The following is a 19,586-nucleotide window of genomic DNA, read 5'->3' on the forward strand; positions in this document are numbered from 1 at the left end:
TTTGTTCTCAAATACTTATTCCGTTACAAAACAACACGTGCAAACCACCCTTAAGTTTCTGTATAATGTAAATGGGAACCATCATCATATTATTACTTTTGATTTAATCAAGGCTTCTAAATTTATAACGTATTTTTAGGTGAATCATTGAATGTGCAACCCCCGTAGAGTTGATCGATTCGATTAGTCCCTTTTTAAACGATGAGACAATAAAACAAGTGTTTGGTTAAAGGAACGAACTGTATTCTCAGATATAAATACCGTTTTATAAACCACCCTTAAACCACTTGCCGTTATTAGGTTAAATCAAAGTTTTATTTATTGTTTTTCTGTCAAATCACTACCCTTAATTGTGTCATGCATTAAAATTCGTTTAGATAACAAAATTCCTTTAGTGAAAAACAAGTGTTTCTATTGTTTTTTGGGAGTTTTAGGTAGGCAAAGGTTGCATAAATATCATTTCAATAGAGGTGTCTGAAATTAGGTTCCAATTGTTTGAATTATTGATATTTTCAAAATGGCTTTCTTTTAAAACTTTTGCTTTTTCAAACTCCGGAGTCTTTGTTTTGTCTCCACTCCTGTATTGATGGAACTTTTATTTTCAAAACACATTTAATCTTAAATCTAAAGGAATTGAAGGAAGTTTATCTATTACGGAAATCTTTAACTGAGCATTTGTGGAACCCATCGCAACTTGTAAAGCATTAAGATGACTTTCTTTGAGAAAAACGTTTTATTCCTAATCCGTCTTCTAATAACTTGGTTTTGTTAAATGTTCTTATTCAGTTTCCAGTATCTTCTCTTGATATTAATCATCCTTTCAGCAGAAGAAGTCTATTACAAGACGATTTAGTAGTTTCTTTATAATAAGCTCTGTATAGTTTGGGTTTCATAGGCATCCAAGCTCCCGACCTGCTTACTTTTGTTCGCTCATTGCTGGTCCTATTATGCTTTACTAGAGACAACGGCACAACTGTGAGACAAAACAAGTAAGAAAGTATGGTCGGTCAAGCCCGACCATATAATACCCTACTAAGTAAAAAAGTAAAAACATTTTTCTTTTAAAATTTCAATAATTTGTAATTTTGAGTGATTTTCGTAAGTGGGCCTTATATGGGGGCTATGACCAATTATGGACCGATCACCATGAAATTAGGTCGTGTGATTTATGTCTATATGAAAGTTTACTATGTTGAATTTTGTGAGTATACCAAATTTTTTAAGCGATTTATGCACGATAAAGTGATTTTCGGAAGCGGGTCTATATGGGAGCTATGACTAATTATGGACCGATCGTAACAAAATTTGGTGACATGAATTTTGTATATATAAAACTTATTTGGAGCGCAATTTGTGGAGATACATTTATAAATTAAACATTTATGACCGATAAAGTCCAATTTCGGAAGGACATTTGTATGGGGGCTAGGTGAAATAATGGACCGATATCAGTCAGTTTCAATAGGCTTGGTCCTTGGGCCGAAAAAATAATATTTACCAAATCGTTTAATCGACTCAGAAAGTGATTCTAAGTCGATCGGTATACTTTAAGGTGGGTGTTAGACTAATATTTTTGGGCGTTACAAACATCTGCACAAACGCATAATACCCTCCCCACTATGGTGGTGTAGGGTATAAAAATGTTCTGAGAAGAGCGAATAATGATGCAGCAAAGTGATAGAATCTCAAAAGAATCGTTATCCTCCTAAACACAAGTTGGCGAGTATGAGAACATTAACGAATGGTTACTGGATAGCCAGGCAACTGTAACCTGTGATACCAGCTGGAAACGGCTTTATGAGGCGACACAGGGGCTCCTGAGGTGCACGGAACTCATTCCTGATAAGAATTTATTTTTTTTTAAATTCGCAGCTGACTAGAGTCTTATCTAGTACAGCGGGGATCCATTGGCCCCAAGACTTTTCCTGTTGGATCGTGGCGAGGTCACTTCGGTGAGTACGCTGTGGCTGTGGTTAAAACCCAAAGCTGGAAGAATATTGTTGGTTTAAGTACTGATGTTTATGCTAGTGGCAAACTTTGGGACATGTATCTTACTTGGTGTTGTTTGCCGATCCAACAAAGCCACTGAAAGTAGCAGAAATGTATTATTGTAGTGGAATTCGTGATATACTGGTTGTGGGCTTGGTTTTCGGTCGAGGTCGATTTTGTGTGTTGTGTTCCGGGTCTGAGATCATATATTGGACTGGGCTTGTTAATTGACTAGCTAGTTATGGGTGGCAGGGATTAGATAGACCGAGCTCTCGAGCAAGGGGTTTATGCTTTGTTGTTAGACGCATTGTCTCTATCCGGCGTTTGGACCACAGTGAGATAAGTCCCTCGAGACAGGTGCTCACTCAAATCTGAGACACATTTCATCTCATATCTCTGTGGAGACATGTGTGATAACAAGACAAGGTCTGAATGGGCAACATCTGAATATTGACTATAATGATATATGTCGGAGATTCGTAGATTAAAGCCTTGAACACTTCTTATGTTACTGCCTTGGGTTGCCGAGGAAACGAGCGGTATTCATAGGACAAGCTGTCTGATTTTCGTATACTAAATTGGAGTAAATTATGTCTTTATAAGGAGCTCGAGTTGGTGGGGAATCTGTTGCCATCTATGGGTTAACAATGATCAATTGACTTAAGTCTGTTAGATATTTGACTTTAACCACGTTATTTAGTTACAAACTCATCGTGCTGAAAGAAGTTCATCAAATTTCTTCAGAATTAATCTGTCAAATACAAGTGGAAGCCCAGCAATTCTATTCATAGCCTGACAATTATTACTGAATGAAGATGTCAATTTGATAACCTCAATTGTCTGTAAATATACTTCAATCTTATATATTGTCTCGGCCAATTTGCTATACCATTCATGGAAGACATATTTGCTTGCAGAACAGTAATAAGACAAGCATTATGATCCTTTCCTTTTTACTTAAAAGTAACAGTTTTTATATCGTCGAACGAATCTGTACGGTTCAAAATTAACCAAGAGTTCATTTAAAGGCATTTACGATAGACTATCCTTTCCATTGCTTCTTTTAAGGTGTCATAATGTCCAAATTTTGTTTAGAAAAAGTAATTTTTGTAAAATTGTTGATCCTAGTTACAGTTTATATTTTCATATATTAGAAAACTGCCGCGTTCCATGGAGGAGAAAGCCTCTAAAAGCGGCCGCAGGCCGCCAATAAGAAATACCTTTTTCTGCGATACCGAATAGTTGCTCGCCATGCTACTGAGTGCATAAAACTTGTCTTTGTCTTCTCCTCCATATAACGCAGCAGGCGGCTTCGTTAAATAAAGCCTTTCTTGTAAATAAATTATTAAAAAGTGTTTTTTTGAAGTGAAAGTTCTTAAATTTTTTATTGTCCATGGACATTATGTCAATGGACACTGTGACATGCCACCTTCTTTTCATACTATGACATCATATCAATCATAGCTTTGAAGATCCAATACTTGCTAAATTCATTATATCAATGTATACATCAATTCTCTAATTATTTCGGTTGGTTTGAATATCCAAAACTCAAATAACGCACTGAAATATTAAAGTTATTAACATTTCTTTACCACTCGTTTGTTACACCAAATAATCATACTTTTAATCTATATTGCCACTTTCAGAGATCCTGGAAAATATGTTTAATTTAACTTCAAGTTTTACTTAATAAATGAAGACGATGTTAATTTAATTTAAACTGCAATATTTTGTCGCATAGATATTTAAAAGTCCCATATGTGTGAGCAAAATTTTGACTGCAAGGTTACTTCCCAAATTGGCAAAGTAAAATCATTTTGCGATCGAAAAATAATATAAAATTGTTTAAGAACTTCCGCATTTTAAGTACTCAGCACTAATTTAAAATAAATTCAACATTTTGTTGTCACCGTTTTAAGCAATTCCCAGTTTTTTCTACTAGTAATGTTGAACCATCTTTGGTAATATTTACCTCATCTGCTTCGCAACCTTCTAAGATCTTTATGCTAATTTCCCAAACAATTTATCCTTCTGCAGTTGATCGAACTTGAAGACAGTTTTAAACCTCTACCAAAAAGATCAACGATCCTCTTTCCTCAATATCTAAAGCATTTTTAAACATCAGAAAATAAGACACAATCCCTTAATCCTTTCTTCACATATTACAGAATTTAAAAAAACTAATTAAAAGCGTAAATAATTCAAACATTTAAATCATAGCAAGATTTCCAAATTCTTTGTTTTATAAATCTATCAAGTAGGGATTTCAACCTTCCATATTTGTTCTAAAAGTACAGTCATCTCACAAAGAACCAAGCAATCCTATTTTTCATCATTCTCCTATACAGCAGCGTTAAAACTCAAACTCCTATGATTATTTCAAGAGCTCACAACAAATCTTTTGAAAATGCAACACAACTTGTCTAAATAAAATTTAATTTGAGTTTGTCTGACCACAAAGTACAGTCATCACACAAGTAGAGTTTAAATGTTTTGATTTCAATGCAACAAAGAAGAGTTTTTAAAAAGATTCAGGGAAGAGGAAAGGAAGATTCTAGAAAATCAAGTATTTGATAGGAAACATTTAAATTCAACACAGAATTTTGAAAGGTTAATAAATGAATCTTGAAAATTGAAAATGAATTAATTTATATTCAGGATTAGGCAGAGAAATAGCTGAAATTGTGAAAATTTGTTGTTTTAAGGGTATTGAAAATGCAGTTTGTTTAAATTTGAAATTTGTTTTGTGTTATTATTTTCTTTTTTAAACGTTCTTAAATCTACATACTTAAGCTATTAACAATTTAAAGCGTTTGTGTTTTTTTTAATTTCTTTTGAATTACATATAAACAATTACAATTATTTAAAACTTGTATAAAATTAAAATACTTAAAAATAGATTAAAATACTTACTATATAAAGCTGATCTATCACAGGAGTAACCCATAAAGAGTTTGTAGTTAGGAAGACGATTGATGAATCGATTAAAGCTGCAGTTACAATTAACTATTTAAATTTGTAAATAGGTGATGAATTACCAAGGACGCCACATGCTTTGGGCGGGAGCGGGTGAAGCCAACGATTGGCGATCTTCAGTATCACTGCAATAACCAGATGAAGCAGGACTTAAAGGTGCTTTGCTGCTAGCCGATGAGGATGTATTGATTTGTGGCACTTGTTGTGTTTGCAAAAGACGATTGAATTCTGAGCCCAAATGAGTCATAACAGATTTGCCCATGTTAACGCTCATGCCCGGGGTGCCAGCCATAACACGTGATACTTCATTGACAGCATTCATGTAACCATTGCGGAATGAATCGATGGGTGCAACAGCAGCTTTTGTAATGGGTTGTAGGGGTTTCTTGCACTCCACTTTCATAAATTCCAAAGCAGATTCCAGCATCTCAGCTTTGTCCATGCGTAAAATGGCATCATTGCCTTGAAATTCAGCGATTAGTTCTTTGAGTGAGTCTAGGCACTTGTTCATGCGTGCACGACGTTGACGTTCCAACATGGGTTTTTTCACTTTCAAGTAGTGTTGTGTTTTTGAAACGAATTCTGTTTGAGGAGCCATTTTTCTTCTTTCTTTTTGAATTGTTGAGTTGTGTGTGTAAGTAAAAATTACTTGAGATGTTGTTATGAGGAAAGATGAAATGAGAATGATGCTGTTCTGCTGAGAGTTTGAGGCTTTTATAGCTGAGCATCTCACAAACTCCGGGAGAGTAAGGCAGGTTTTAAGGATAAGATTTTGTTGGTGTTTTCTTTAAATTGTAAAGGAAACTCAAAGTGTGGGAACGTAGTTTTCTAGTCTGCATTGTTATCAGACGCAGGTAGTTTCAAAACAATCTGTGTTAAATGCTAGAGAAATTTTTTAAAAGAAAATTTCTATCCTTTTGTTGTAATAAATTACTAACTATTATTCAATCCTATGGGAAAATTTTTCGAAATGAAAAATTTTCTTCTTTTTTTTTTGGAAAGGAAAAAGGATGTCTTGGATAAATTGGTTAGTTTTGTATAGTTTAAAAAAATATAAAAGAAATTATGTCTTAAGGTTTGTAATCAGAAAAATTTTCTTACAAAAAAAATCCTGTCATAACACAAATTCAATGACTGTGTGCTGGGCTGTGCATAGTTATTTGTGAGCCAGCATTTTAATGCATTATATGAATATGAATGTAAGTAAGTCGATTTGACTGGCTGGCTGTCTGTCTGTTTGTCTCCTGGCCTCTCCTCTCATATTAGTGTATGTCAGTTTAGATTACCATTAACAGATTGCAGTAGAGTTGTAGTTGTTGTTGTTGATATCGTATCTTATGGTCGTATGGTATGATAGCCATACAACATACTTAAGTTTCCGTCTGTCTTTTGAGTTGGTTGGTTTTCAAAATCGTGAGAACCAATTTTGTCGTGCGTTTCCCACGCGATGAGAACACCTGCCTATATTTTTTTTTTGTTGCTTATGCTTCATTCCTGCTACAAGCAACCAAACAGCCAAGCAACTGACTCTTATTAGAGCTTCATAAAATGTTTATGCTCGTATAAATAAATAAATATTCCAACGAGTATATGTGGCTTATTGATGGTGATGATGGTGGTGGTTAGTTTTGATGCTTTTGCTGCCTCTACTCTACTGTGTGCATTCAGACACGAGCTTAACCCAAAGTTGTTGGATGGCGTGTGCATAATAAACTACTACATTACGCGTATTCTACAGATACTCATTTGCCACCGATTCGTTCTCTGCTCTTTTCAAAAGTTTTTCTCTCTGCAAACACACAAACTCTTTAAGCAAGTTATAAGAAACACATGGAGTAAATATTATAAAACTTGATGTCTGGAATATTAATTCAAGAAAACTGAGTACGAGTAAGTTTTACAAACAGAAAAAAATCAAGCTTCTTTATACTGAAAAGCAAGCCTAGCTAAAGGGAATATAATGTATGAGTCTTCCTTAAAACATATCAAATCAAATAAGAATCATACGAGTACAAAACTCTATGTATGCTTAGCACGCTTATAGCATACAGTCAGATACTCTCTCTCTCACTTACTAGCGCTCACGTTCTCTTGCATGCACCATGCACACTCTCATTATAGGGGTTGTTGTGGAAAATCCAATCAACTTGGCCGGCTATATAAACCGGCTGCACAACTAACCTGCATTCATTCTCACTACAACCAACAACTTGTAAACATCTACTTTTAAAAAAAGTAACAAAAAATTAAAAACTCTTTAAAAATGGCACCTCAAATGGAATACGTCTCAAAAACCCAACACTACTTGAAAGTTAAGAAACCAATGTTGGAGCGTCAACGTCGTGCACGCATGAACAAGTGTTTGGATCAACTCAAAGAATTGGTGGCTGAATTTCAAGGCAACGATGCCATCTTACGCATGGATAAAGCTGAGATGCTAGAATGTGCTTTGACTTTTATCAAAAAAGAAGTTAAGAAACCAAAAGTTCCCGCCGTCATACCTATGGATTCATTCCGTCATGGCTACATGAATGCCGTCAACGAGGTATCACGTGTTATGGCCGCCACTCCCGGCATGAATGTTCATGTTGGCAAATCTGTTATGGTACATTTGGGCGGTGAATACAATCGTTTGCTGAAATTGCAAACATCCGCTGAACAAGATCAACAACAACAAATCGCCAGCTCTGCTCCCATGAGTCCTGCTTCTTCCGGTTATCACAGTGATGAATGCGATGAAGATAGTTCCATGTCTTCACCCGCTGTTGCTGCTCCTGTATGGCGTCCTTGGTAGTTTATTTTATACTGCTATAGAATTAACAAAAATGCCTCAGCTTTAATTGAAATCAACTCAACTGCGATATATTTCTAACTGTGATAACCAATTTAGTTTTAAGTTTAACAAACAAAAAAGAACTGATAGTTTTTAAACAAAAGCTTTAATAATTTTTAAGAAAAAAAAAACACAAACAAAAATATACAAATATAATTTAAAAAACAAAAATTTCTCTTGTCTTTTTATTTAAATTTCTAAATTTTCAGATAAAAGTTTTTAAGATACTGTTGGATTCAATCCACAGAATTGTAGAAAAAAACACTTTGACTTCGATAGACAACTTTAATCCAAAGAAATGTTCAAAATATTTTGAAAATATTACTTATGATCTAACATTTTTTCTGTCAAGAGGGGCACCCATCGGCTTAAACTAATTCGGGTACGCTGAATTCAGTGGTGGGAGATATACCATTGTTTCGGAAATCCAGTGCTTAGGGAAACTGCAAATTTGAAAAAAGTTTGTAAGTTCAACATTCACAATGTTTCAGTTCATCTTAAAATTTTTCTTTGCAATTTAAGTTTTACGAGATTCATTATACCCTCCCCACCATGGTGGTGTAGGGTATAATGCGTTTGTGCAGATGTTTGTAACGCCCAAAAATATTAGTCTAACACCCACCTTAAAGTATAGCGATCGACTTAGAATCCGTCCGTCCGTCTGGTCGGCTGGCTGGCTGGTTGTCCATGTAAACGTTGTGCGCAGAGTACAGGTCGTAATTTTGAAGATATTTCGATGGTACATATTACTTTTTTGGCTCAAGGACCAAGCCTATTGAAACTGGCTGAAATAGGTCCATTATTTCACCTAGCCCCCATACAAATGTCCCCCCGAAATTGGACTTTATCGGTCATAAATGTTTAATTTATATATGTATCTACACAAATTTCACTCCAAATAAGTTTTATATACACAAAATTCATGTCACCAATTTATGTTACAATCGGTCCATAATTAGTCATAGCTCCCATATAGAACCGATTCCGAAATTCACTTTAAAGTGCATAAATCGCTTAAAAATGTTGGTATACACACACAATTCAACATAGTTAACTTTAATATAGACATAAATCACACGACCTAATTTCATGGTGATCGGTCCATAATTGGTCATAGCCCCCATATAAGGCCCACTTACGAAAATCACTCAAAAGTATAAATTATTGAAATTTTAAAAGAAAAATGTTTTTGCTCTTTTACTTAGTGTAGGGTATTATATGGTCGGGCTTGACCGACCATACTCCCTTACTTGTTTTTGAATTGCTGGAGTAAGTTCTCTTGCCAACAAACTAATAATGCCATGACTTAAAGTCAGAAAAAAAGTCATCAGGCAAATCTCGTATTAGTATTTGCTGGATTATAAAATATCAGAAAAAAATTTCAATTGGACTTGTATAGGATTGAGCAAGAAATAGCTATATACTCGTAACCTTTAAACAAAGAAATTACTTGGCATTTTTCAGGGTATATATCTGTCATTTATTCTCACTTAGTTATTGAAAATATTGAACAACAAAGTTTCTTTTTCCTTCGAAAATGTTGAATTTTGTGTCATATGCGGGAAGTTTTGTTTTACTTTTTTAATTGAAAAAAAGTGACGCTGAAGTACACCGATTGATCACCAAAGATCACCATAATCTTTGTGTTCCATCGGGTTCAATATGCGAGAGATGCTTTGTGCGGAAGACAAAAATCTACCAGGCCAGCCAAGTTGGAAGACCAAGAATTGGAGGCATTATTCCATAAAGATTGGGAGCTTCACAATCAACAATTTTAAAAAGTTTCAAAGCATTCATCCAAAAGCAGGGAAATTGGATACCATAAGAATTGAAACCGAGTGACCTTGAAAGAAAATCATTTTTGCACTGAATCATGACTTGCGATGAAAAAAGGATCCCTTTCGATAACCCGAAGTATAAGAGATCGTATGTAATGCCCAGCCAACCTGCCAACACCAAAGCCAAATATCCATGAAGCTGAGGAAATTCTCTGTATTTGGTGGGAACAAAAGGGACCTATATGTTATCAGCTGCTAAAATCCGACCAGACCATCACAGGGAATATGAATCGATTCAATTGAAAAAGATTCGTTTGAAGCGATTATTGCCCGAAAAATGCCCAGAAAATGCGGCCAGATATGAAACCGTAATATTCCATCATGACAATACTCGAACACATGTTGCAATACCTGTTAAAAAGTATTTAGAATGAAGTGGTTTGGAATTTTTAGCTCAGCCGCTTTATAGTCCAGACCTTGCTCCGTCCAACTACTATTTGTTTCGATCAAAGCAGAATGCTCCCTCTGGGATATGCTTCACTTTGGAATAGAGTATGCGATATTGGCTTAATTCGTTCTAGGCCTCAAAAAATGAGCAGTTCTTTTGCCTCGAAATCAATATGTTGCCAGAAAGATGGGAAAGATCATAGCTAACAATAGCCAATGCTTTAAATAAATTTATATTGTAGTACAAATGTTTCAAAACAAAAGCTAAAATGTTAAAAAAATCCCTCATTTATAAGTCATACACCCAATATATAAAATGTCTAATATTCAATATTGTAACACTATTACAATAAAGTAAAAGCATCAATAGAAATATTTAAATTAACTCAGTAATAATTTGTTCTCTGGTTGTTTTCTCAGAAATAGCGGCAAGTTCTAGTTGTAATACTTTAAATGAAGGCGACCTGACACTTTAAAATGACGTCTTCGTAGGATAGGAAAATTTAAAATATTCAGATACTCTGTGACAGGTCACTGAACTAACCTGATTGAACAAAGCTTTAAGTATTACAGTGATCAAGAAATTAATAAGATTCACTGCAAAACGATAAGCCATGGAGCAAGAACGTTTCAAATAATTAACTCCCAGTACCTAACTGGAGAAATACTCATTCTACGGTCCGGCTAAAATGGCAATCGTCCAGGAATGGAGAGTGTTCGAATATATAAATTGACAGATGCATAATAAACATATCGTCTTTGGTCAAAACTAATGCACAGAATGATATCCACATTTCGTTTGGTTGGATTGTTAACCAGGATCGATGAATGCGGTACACGATTAATACTTGTATTATATCTTATATTTCTTCAGTCCTCACTTGAAAGTAACTTTCAAAGTCTTCCACAAATTCTCCATAGGTTTATTATTGAATATCACACAATATTTTTGCAAAAAACATAATATTATTATTCATTGTATCTCATATTGTCCTATCACCAATCACAGACAAATTCCATTTTATTGATTGCTTCTCGCAAGTGCTGCATAAAGTTGGCTTATTATTAGCCGGATTTGAAGATAATCAATGCAAATCATTCTAAGCTTAAGTATCCCTAGATTTCACTTCCAAATAGAACTAAATTTACCCTCATTTAACCATAATAATCCTTTTTATTCAACTATTCATTCATGTTATGACCGTTACATTTGGGAACACTCCATTTAAATTCGTAACCACACAGTTCTATTGAGAGTGAAACAGATTTTCATTTAATATTGATATCCAACACCTTTTTAAATCCCTGTTGGGACTGCAATCATAGAGAATAGACATAGAGCGGAAACTCTCCTATCAAAGACCTAACTCAGTTGTCAGAAACCTAAGTGGTGAGAATGTATTAGTAGAAAAAACTATGTGAAAACAAAAACAACACTCGTATGTGTGATTATTTTGAACAATTTTTTCATTTGAGTTTTTTTATAGTTTCCGCTCTATGTTGCTCTATGACTGCTATATCTAAGAGATCATTTGACAGATCGTTACACAATATGTCGTTTTGTTGATTCTTTGTATTATTTATAATGTAGCTAGTTTAATTGAACACTTACCGTAATGTTCGTATTAGCGGCTAGTTAAACGAAGGAGTGGACTCCTCTTAATTATAATTTAACTCGGCTTTGATTTCTCTTTCAAATATAATTATGTATTAGAAAGGAATTTCCAATGCTTTGGAATGAATTTGAATTACTTAACATTACATGATTGTTAACATTTGCTTTTAGATTTGACATATCAAGAGTTTGGCAATTTCACTCCTGGAAATATTAACAATTAAACAACGCATTAATGTTTATGCAGAAATAAAGTTAAGACACAAAGTATACAAAGGAGACAATTTTGACGTTTCAAAGAATCTAAAATCATTGGAAACTGATTTTAGATTCTCATGGTATGAGAAAGGTATAATAATTTTTGGTGCGTAACTTGTTGTGTGTTAAAGTAAATCGCTTTGTGTTACATGCAGCCCAAAATATAAACAAAATACAGTTCTGAAAAGCTTATTTATCTTCTGACTCGTGACACCTCTGTATACTTTGTGGGAAAAGGTCTGCCTGGCTTCGAAATCTAACTGATATAATTGCAGTGGATATAGACTTTTGCATTCTACGGTCATCGCAATAAGCCATTGGCTAACAATGAATTAATTTGAATGAGAATTTCCACGCGCCTTAAACCACCAATTCAATTTGATACTGAAACATCGTGAAATTCGACGCTTTGAAGCATCTACTTTTGGAATTATATCAAGAGTAAAACAAATAGTTTTGAAGTAAGGTGAAGTTATATTTCAGCTTGTTTTTTAGGATAATGACTGATTTATTTTTCTATCATTGTCATTACGTTTCGGCCTGTTCTGTAAAACTAACGATTACTTGCTTTAAAAAAAGCAATCGTTGGAAGATAAAAATCTATAAATTTCTTACACAAAGTTGAGAGTAGATCCAACATCTCGTTTTCCTCAACGCTCAAAAGGACAAATCTTCGATATATGTTTCAAATTCAGTATGACCTGAAATGATATTTTAGAACTGGTCTATTGATTATCAGGATTTTCTGTGATTTGGATGAATCATCGTCAAAAAACTGTTGTTGTTCTGGTGACAAATTATTCACAACTTTTTCTTAATTTAATTTTTAAATATGGTTTTGTTTTTTATGAAGGCTGCTTGTAAATGGCGATGATAGCTGGATATCTTGTTAAACTATTCGTTTATCTTTTAAAACAAACACAAACAGCGAAGCCATTTGGCTTGTCTCCAGAAAACACCCAGAGTATTTGGCGGGAATTGAACCCTCATACTGACAGTCCAACAAATTATCATCTAGTCTATCGGCATACCATAATCCAAATGATCTCAATGTCCCAAACATAGTTTGAGACCTTACAGTTTCGTCTATATACTTAATGGCAGCTTGAATGTCAATGACTATCTATCTTAACATGCCCACGAACAGTACAAATCTGTAACAATTTCATTACTTTAATGAAAATAGTAGCTTAGAACAAGAATCCTATTGTTTCTAGACCCTCCCCAAAATCATAATATCTCCCTCCCCCAACCCAAAATTTTCCATATCCATAAAATCAATCTAAAAACAATCAGAAATTTCTAAAGTTTTCTTTAAGCATTTTCATTTAAAATGATTAATCAAGAAAAACCAAATTCAAGCACGTGTCTGGCAATGATTAAAAATTTAAATTAATAATTTTTAGTGAATATGAACAAATTAGAGCGGTGGGTTGCCAACGTGTGTGCGCCTCACACCATTTGAAACTCACCGAAAAACTCTAAAAAAAAGTGTGGCCCACACGTGACTACATTAAAGTTTTATGCAACGCGACGTATGAGTACTGCAGTCAGCAAACAGCAAGCACCTGATACAGCACAGCAATCAATACAAAATTCATTCATAATGGAGCAAACACAGCACTCACTGGCCAACAACCTCTTCTCTGCCTCACACACTTACTCGCTAGCTGGCTGGCTAGCTAGCTTTGTATTTAACATTTTTTTCTTAATTAATTACACATATTTGCAACAACTATTATAAAAATTATGTTGGTAAAAACACAACACAACACAGCACACAACAACCACAGCATATAAAACAGAAGCAGCAATAACATACGTACGAATACGAGTTGAGTATGAGAGTTTATTTTACTCTGCTGCCCTGGTCTACTGCGAACAAGAACTGTGAACATCTGTCACCTCCACTTAAAGACCGTGGGATAAAAATATTCTCAACAAATTTACGTTACGATACAACGATTATTATTATTAAGTATGATGATTCTTTCTACTCGTACATTCAACACACTTCTTTACCATGGGAACTGCAACTGCTCATCAGTGGAAAAAAAAGAAGAATTATAAATGTGTTTATTGTAAGTTTGTGCGTGTGTATGTGTGTGCGAACGTTCGAACGACAGACGTCGACATAGACTGTGTTTAAATAGCAGCAGGGTGTGGTAAGCAAGTAATAGGAGTAAAATTAAAGTAAACATAATGAAGTAGATAAAACTACACAGCTAAGGAGTGAGGTCGCTCAAACTAGGGCATAGAAAATGTATTAAGTCTCCTTCAGACTGCACAGCTGAAAGAGGATGTGGTAACTGGATTTGAAATCTTCATTCTCCGACTCGTATAAGAAGTTCAGGAATTGAGGGTATTCTGTTAAGTAAATTGACAGACGCGTAATAATCGGATCGTTTTTGGACATCCACATTTCGGAATGTCCACCGAAATCGATGCAACGGAATATAGTTGGTTTACGAATAACACTTGTAGTATATCTTAATTTATCCAGTCCTTATTTTAGCGGACCACGACTAAAACATCCTGTAAAGGAGTGAGGTCGAAGATCCTAGTGTATTAAAAATGTATTAAGTATCTCTCAGACAGTAAAAACGAAATTTGGAGAAGTCGGCCATTGATATCTACGTGGAAATTTTTATAACAATCAAGGATCTTTGGTCCTAATTGGTGAAACTTCATTCTCCAGCTCGGCTAAGTCGACAACCCTACAGGAAAGAAGGGTATTCGGGTGAGTAAGATGACAGACACATGATAAATAGGAAACGGAATGGTATCCACATTTAGTTTGGTTGAATTGTCCTTCGATATCGATAGTCCAGTTCTTATTAGAGTGGACCAGGACTAGACGTCCTAGTATCCCTCAGACTGCACAATACAGTAGGCTACTGATGTAGCTGCGCTGAGGATCTAGGAACTGTTAATTCACGTGGATAATCTTAAAGCAATCAAGGCTCCCAATACCTAACTGAAGAAATACTCATTATACGGTCCTTCTAAGACTTCAATCTACCAGGAGTGGAAGGTACTTGGGTGAATAAATTGACAGGCGCATAATAAGTGGATTGTCTTTGGTCAAAATTAATGCACGGAATGAAATATGGTTGTTCAACGATTAAAAATTGTGTTCTATCTTATATTTCTTCAGTCCTCACTTTAGAGGAACTTTACTAAGTCTTCCTTGAAACTGGGATCGATATCGATAATCCAGTTCTCATTTGAGCGGATCAGACGTCCTAGTATCCCTCAGACTGCACAATACAGTAGGGTAGTGATGTAGCTGCGCTGAGGATCTAGGAACTGTTAATTCATGTGGATATTCTTAAAGCAATCAAGGCTCCCAATACCTAACTGAAGAAATACTCATTATACGGTCCTTCTAAGACTTCAATCTACCAGGAGTGGAAGGTACTTGGGTGAATAAATTGACAGTTGCACAATAAGTGGTTCGTCTTTGGTCAAAACTAATGCACGGAATGAAATATCGTTGGCCAACGATTAAAACTTGTGTTCTATCTTATATTTCTTCAGTCCTCACTTTAGAGGATTTTTACCAAGTCTTCCTTGAAATTGGGATCGATATCGATAATCCAGTTCTCATTAGAGCGGACCAGGACCAGATGTCCTAGTATCCCTCAGACTGCACAATACAGTAGGCTACTAATGTAGCTGCACTGAGGATCTAGGAACTGTTAATTCATGTGGATATTCTTAAAGCAATCAAGGCTCCCAATACCTAACTGGAGAAATACTCATTCTGCAGTCCGTCTAAGACATATATCTTCCAGGAGAGAAGGGTACTCGGGGGAATAAATTAACAGATGTACAATAAGTGGATTGTCTTTGGTCAAAACTAACGCACGTAATGATATCCACATTTCGTTTGGTTGTATTGTTAACCAAGATCGATGAAGCGAAATATATATTATATTTCTTCATTCCAAACTTTAGAGGAGCTTTACCAAGTCTTTCTTGAAATTGGGAGACGTAAGAAGTGATGTCGAAGAAACTTCCAATTATCTCTCAGACTAAACTGTCAGTCTCACTTGACAGTCACGTGATACGGGACGTCTTTGGACAAAACTAATACACTGCATTCATTCTATGGCCTGACTCAAAGGAGGGAGATAGAAGGAAAACGGATTGGATTTGGATAAAACTAATGCATGATTTGGTACCCATATTGAGTGATATCCATTTTGATTGAATTGTGAAACGATATCGATGAGAGAAAATATAGTTGGTCTACGATAGGTCTTCACTTAAGCGCTCCAGGACAACGTCATCCTGAAAATTGGTAGGCGAAAGGAGTGAAGAAGACCCTATATTGACAATATATCATGTGTCTCTCAGACCATACCAGTGGAAATTTGGGATACTAACGTAGCTGCGTAGTGGATCTCAAGAGTGGATTTGGAGACAACAATCGTGGATATTCCGTCCTTTCGTGGTGAAGTATTTAATACACTGCATTCATTCTCTGGCCTGACTCATAGGAGGGAGATAGAAGGAAAATGGATCGGTTTTGGACAAAACTAATGCATGATTTGCTACCCATATTCCTAAAATTGGATTACCAAACCAGAATAGATTTAATTGCACTTCTCGTAGGCACTACGATTGAATGGACATACATAGATTTCCTACGTAACTGTAAGTTAAGGAAGAATACAAATCAGTTAAAAAGCTTCCTATCTACAGGAATATATATGAAAATGCTTAGCAATAGTGACAGTTTTATATTTGTCGTTTACTAATTTGGTTGGTTCCTGCAGGAACCTCAAGATTCTTGGGTTTGTTTGGATTATGGTAGAAGTTTTCTATATTCTTGTGGGTATTACAACCCAACCTTAAATGAATCTGCTTTAGATTTTCTCAAATATCCTTTTTTAGAACCAACTATTGCCTAACAAAAACCATGTGTGCCCTAATTTGTTTGCTCTCAGTCCTAAAAATGTTGTTCATGAGATACGATACGAGTACAGTGATGAGAAAGAAAACCTAAGGGCCAAGCACACAAAACAATTGCGTTGCCAAAATAGGGGTGAGGAGTGTTGTGTGCGAGTGTGTCTGGCATTGTGTATGAACGTGTGTTGCAACGATGGCTGGGAAGGTTTTTTTCCTAAAGTACTTCGTTAAAGTTGTACATATATTGCAAAAAGACCCAAAGAAACACAATCATTCACTTACAACAAGTGCATGTTCATTAAAATCAAGCACGTGTAATACAACATTGAACGGCGGCTACAGCGACAAGTGCCACAATAATTGAAATACATAATTTTGTCAAAAGGATTTTGAACTGCGCAAACGCACTAAAATTTTTAACTAGAGACAACCGTTATAAAAACCACAACTCCTCTAGGATAAACCACAGTTAGTGATAAACGTTGCAAGTGAAAACATCCAAGACAAAATAAATAATAATAACGAAAATGTTTGCTGAAAATATGGAGAAAATGTCTGCAGAAAAAGAAAATATTCAATGCTGTTTGGTGAAATTTAAATTTGCGGTGTGCAAAATCTTTAAGCAAATACTAAGCAAGGATACAAAACCTACAGAAAACCATAATAATACTACAAGTGTTTATAATTTTCCAGTAAACAACAAATGTTCCTTTGCCAATGAGATAGAACAAAACCAGGCCAACGAACGTCTATTGAAAGCTTCACAGCAAAAACAGAAACAGCAGCAACAGCAACCATATGTTCTGGCCATTGAGACTACAGTTGGCTCATTTTACTGGGACTGGGAATGTGGCATGCAACGTGATAGCTTTGCTGATTTTAACTTTCATACACATTGAATGAATGCATTGGCATGTATGTACTCTGGCCCAGCCAATGCCTGTATTTAGGTTCATTGAAGAATGAGTGTTTAAGGTTTTCATGAGAATCTACAACAAGAACCAGAACTCTAACCACAAGGACCCTTTATATTTTTTGCTTAAAACGTAAACAACACTCCACAACAACAGTCGTCTTAAATGAATGAAAATGTGTGAATGAAAATGATTTTTAGCGTAAAAGTATGCAACAACAGGTTTTTACCAACAAACCATTCCCATTCACCATGTTGTTCAGCCAGAGAGTGGTTGGTTGGTGGTCATTCATAAAAAAGTTGGCTACGAAGCCTGTAATGTGCTTAATACATTCACGAGTATGGAAAATGAGGATGGAGGAGCTGCATACATATAGGAAACATTAAAGAAAAATGTGGAGAATTTGAAATGTAATGTCCTTAATGCAATCTACTTGTAGTGCTTAATGGTTCATAGGCAACTACTTAATGGACTTTAGTTCAACTTTGTTTATACCGTTACAAAAGCGTCATTTAAAACATGATCAAATTGTGAAAGAAATTTCAAAAGTCTTTGGATCAACCGGAGTATAAAGTTCAAGAATACACAACTGCATCTAATCTAATCCAAGGGATTGAGAGAAATCATCGGAATTGGTTTACTGTCCAATATCTTTAAAACTACTATTTGCGAAATGTATTTAACGTCTACTTACATATGACAATTCTACGGCAGTTCCTAAGAAAAATTTAAATTTGGAGAACTTCAATCGATAAAGAAGATTTGTCAGCCACTATTCATCAAACATTCGCTACATTACAACTTCTTTTTGGATTTCCAATGAATGAAATCAAATCACAACATTATGAAGGTGTGATATAAATCAGTTATCGAGCGTATAATCTATGGAAAGTATACCAGCTCTTATTACAAACGTATTATAAAACTTAAATAAGATTCTGGAAGTTAAATAGATTTATTACAACTTTATGTGACACTAATTCTTAACTTAGTATATTTAAATAATTCAAAATATGTTCTACATTTAAATAAGTAATTAAAATTTAGAATTTTACCTTTGATGTTTTGATAATTTAAACAAAAGAGCCACTAACCTGCAAATAAACAAAAAAATATTGTTATTCATTTAAAATTTGTATTGAAATTGAAAAATATTGAAAAATACTGAAACTATTTAACAAATAACCGCATTAGTTTATGTTATTTAATCGTTACAAATTAATCAAATTTAAAATTAATAAATTATTAAATCAAACTAAATAATTAAAGAAGTTTTATTTAAATTAATAAAAGGACAACTAGTTCTTATTTAGGATTGAAATATTCCCGTTTGTTCGTTGGTTATGCAACAGTGCTGTCTCACAAATCAAATAATTTAAATTAAAGTTAAACCACGATCGAAAATATTTGGATAAAGTTAGAAATAGATTCACACAGTTAAATGATTGAGTTTAGAAGACCTTTGTGTTACATAGTTATTCCTCAGAAAGTCAACGATTACTACAGATTTATCATATTTGTATACTTTGTATACTAAATTGATTTACTCCTCTCAACTCCTATTGCTTCTGAGTGACATTGACAGATGAAGTGCAAAGCTCTTTTCATCAACCATGTGATCATTACCTAGATGTATTTTCTTTACTTCAGCTGTCCTGAAATATTCATGCCCAGTAATCTCCTGATTTTCGTATTGTTTTTAGATATCTATAATGTTTTTTTCTTTAATTGTGTCATTCGAATCCTAAAGATCCGTTTTAAATATCTAAAATTTCTATACTCAAATAGGAGATCTTCGATTATTATGATATCCAAACTTCATTGTCCCTCATTGGCTCGGATATGGTATGGTATTC

The 19,586-nt window shown here is 34.7% G+C and overlaps 2 protein-coding genes across 2 annotated transcripts; one reads left to right on the forward strand and one right to left on the reverse strand.

Annotated features, from left to right (window-relative positions):
- Positions 1-5,025: 5,025 nt before the first annotated feature.
- E(spl)m5-HLH (Enhancer of split m5, helix-loop-helix) lies at positions 5,026-5,576 on the reverse strand. The gene has a single exon (XM_065515773.1). The coding sequence runs from the start codon at positions 5,564-5,566 to the stop codon at positions 5,027-5,029; it is 540 nt and encodes a 179-aa protein (XP_065371845.1). The 5' UTR covers positions 5,567-5,576; the 3' UTR covers position 5,026.
- Positions 5,577-7,231: 1,655 nt separating this feature from the next.
- LOC135963789 (enhancer of split m5 protein-like) lies at positions 7,232-7,972 on the forward strand. Its single transcript, XM_065515774.1, has one exon. The coding sequence runs from the start codon at positions 7,232-7,234 to the stop codon at positions 7,760-7,762; it is 531 nt and encodes a 176-aa protein (XP_065371846.1). The 3' UTR covers positions 7,763-7,972.
- The last annotated feature ends 11,614 nt before the right edge of the window (positions 7,973-19,586 follow it).

This window comes from Calliphora vicina, chromosome 1 (genome assembly GCF_958450345.1).
Source record: "Calliphora vicina chromosome 1, idCalVici1.1, whole genome shotgun sequence".
In the NCBI taxonomy this organism is placed as follows: Eukaryota; Metazoa; Arthropoda; class Insecta; order Diptera; family Calliphoridae; genus Calliphora; species Calliphora vicina.

Coding starts and splice junctions, on each gene's coding strand:
- LOC135963789 (XM_065515774.1), top strand. CDS start 7,232: ATGGCACCTCAAATGGAATACGTCTCAAAAACCCAACACTACTTGAAA.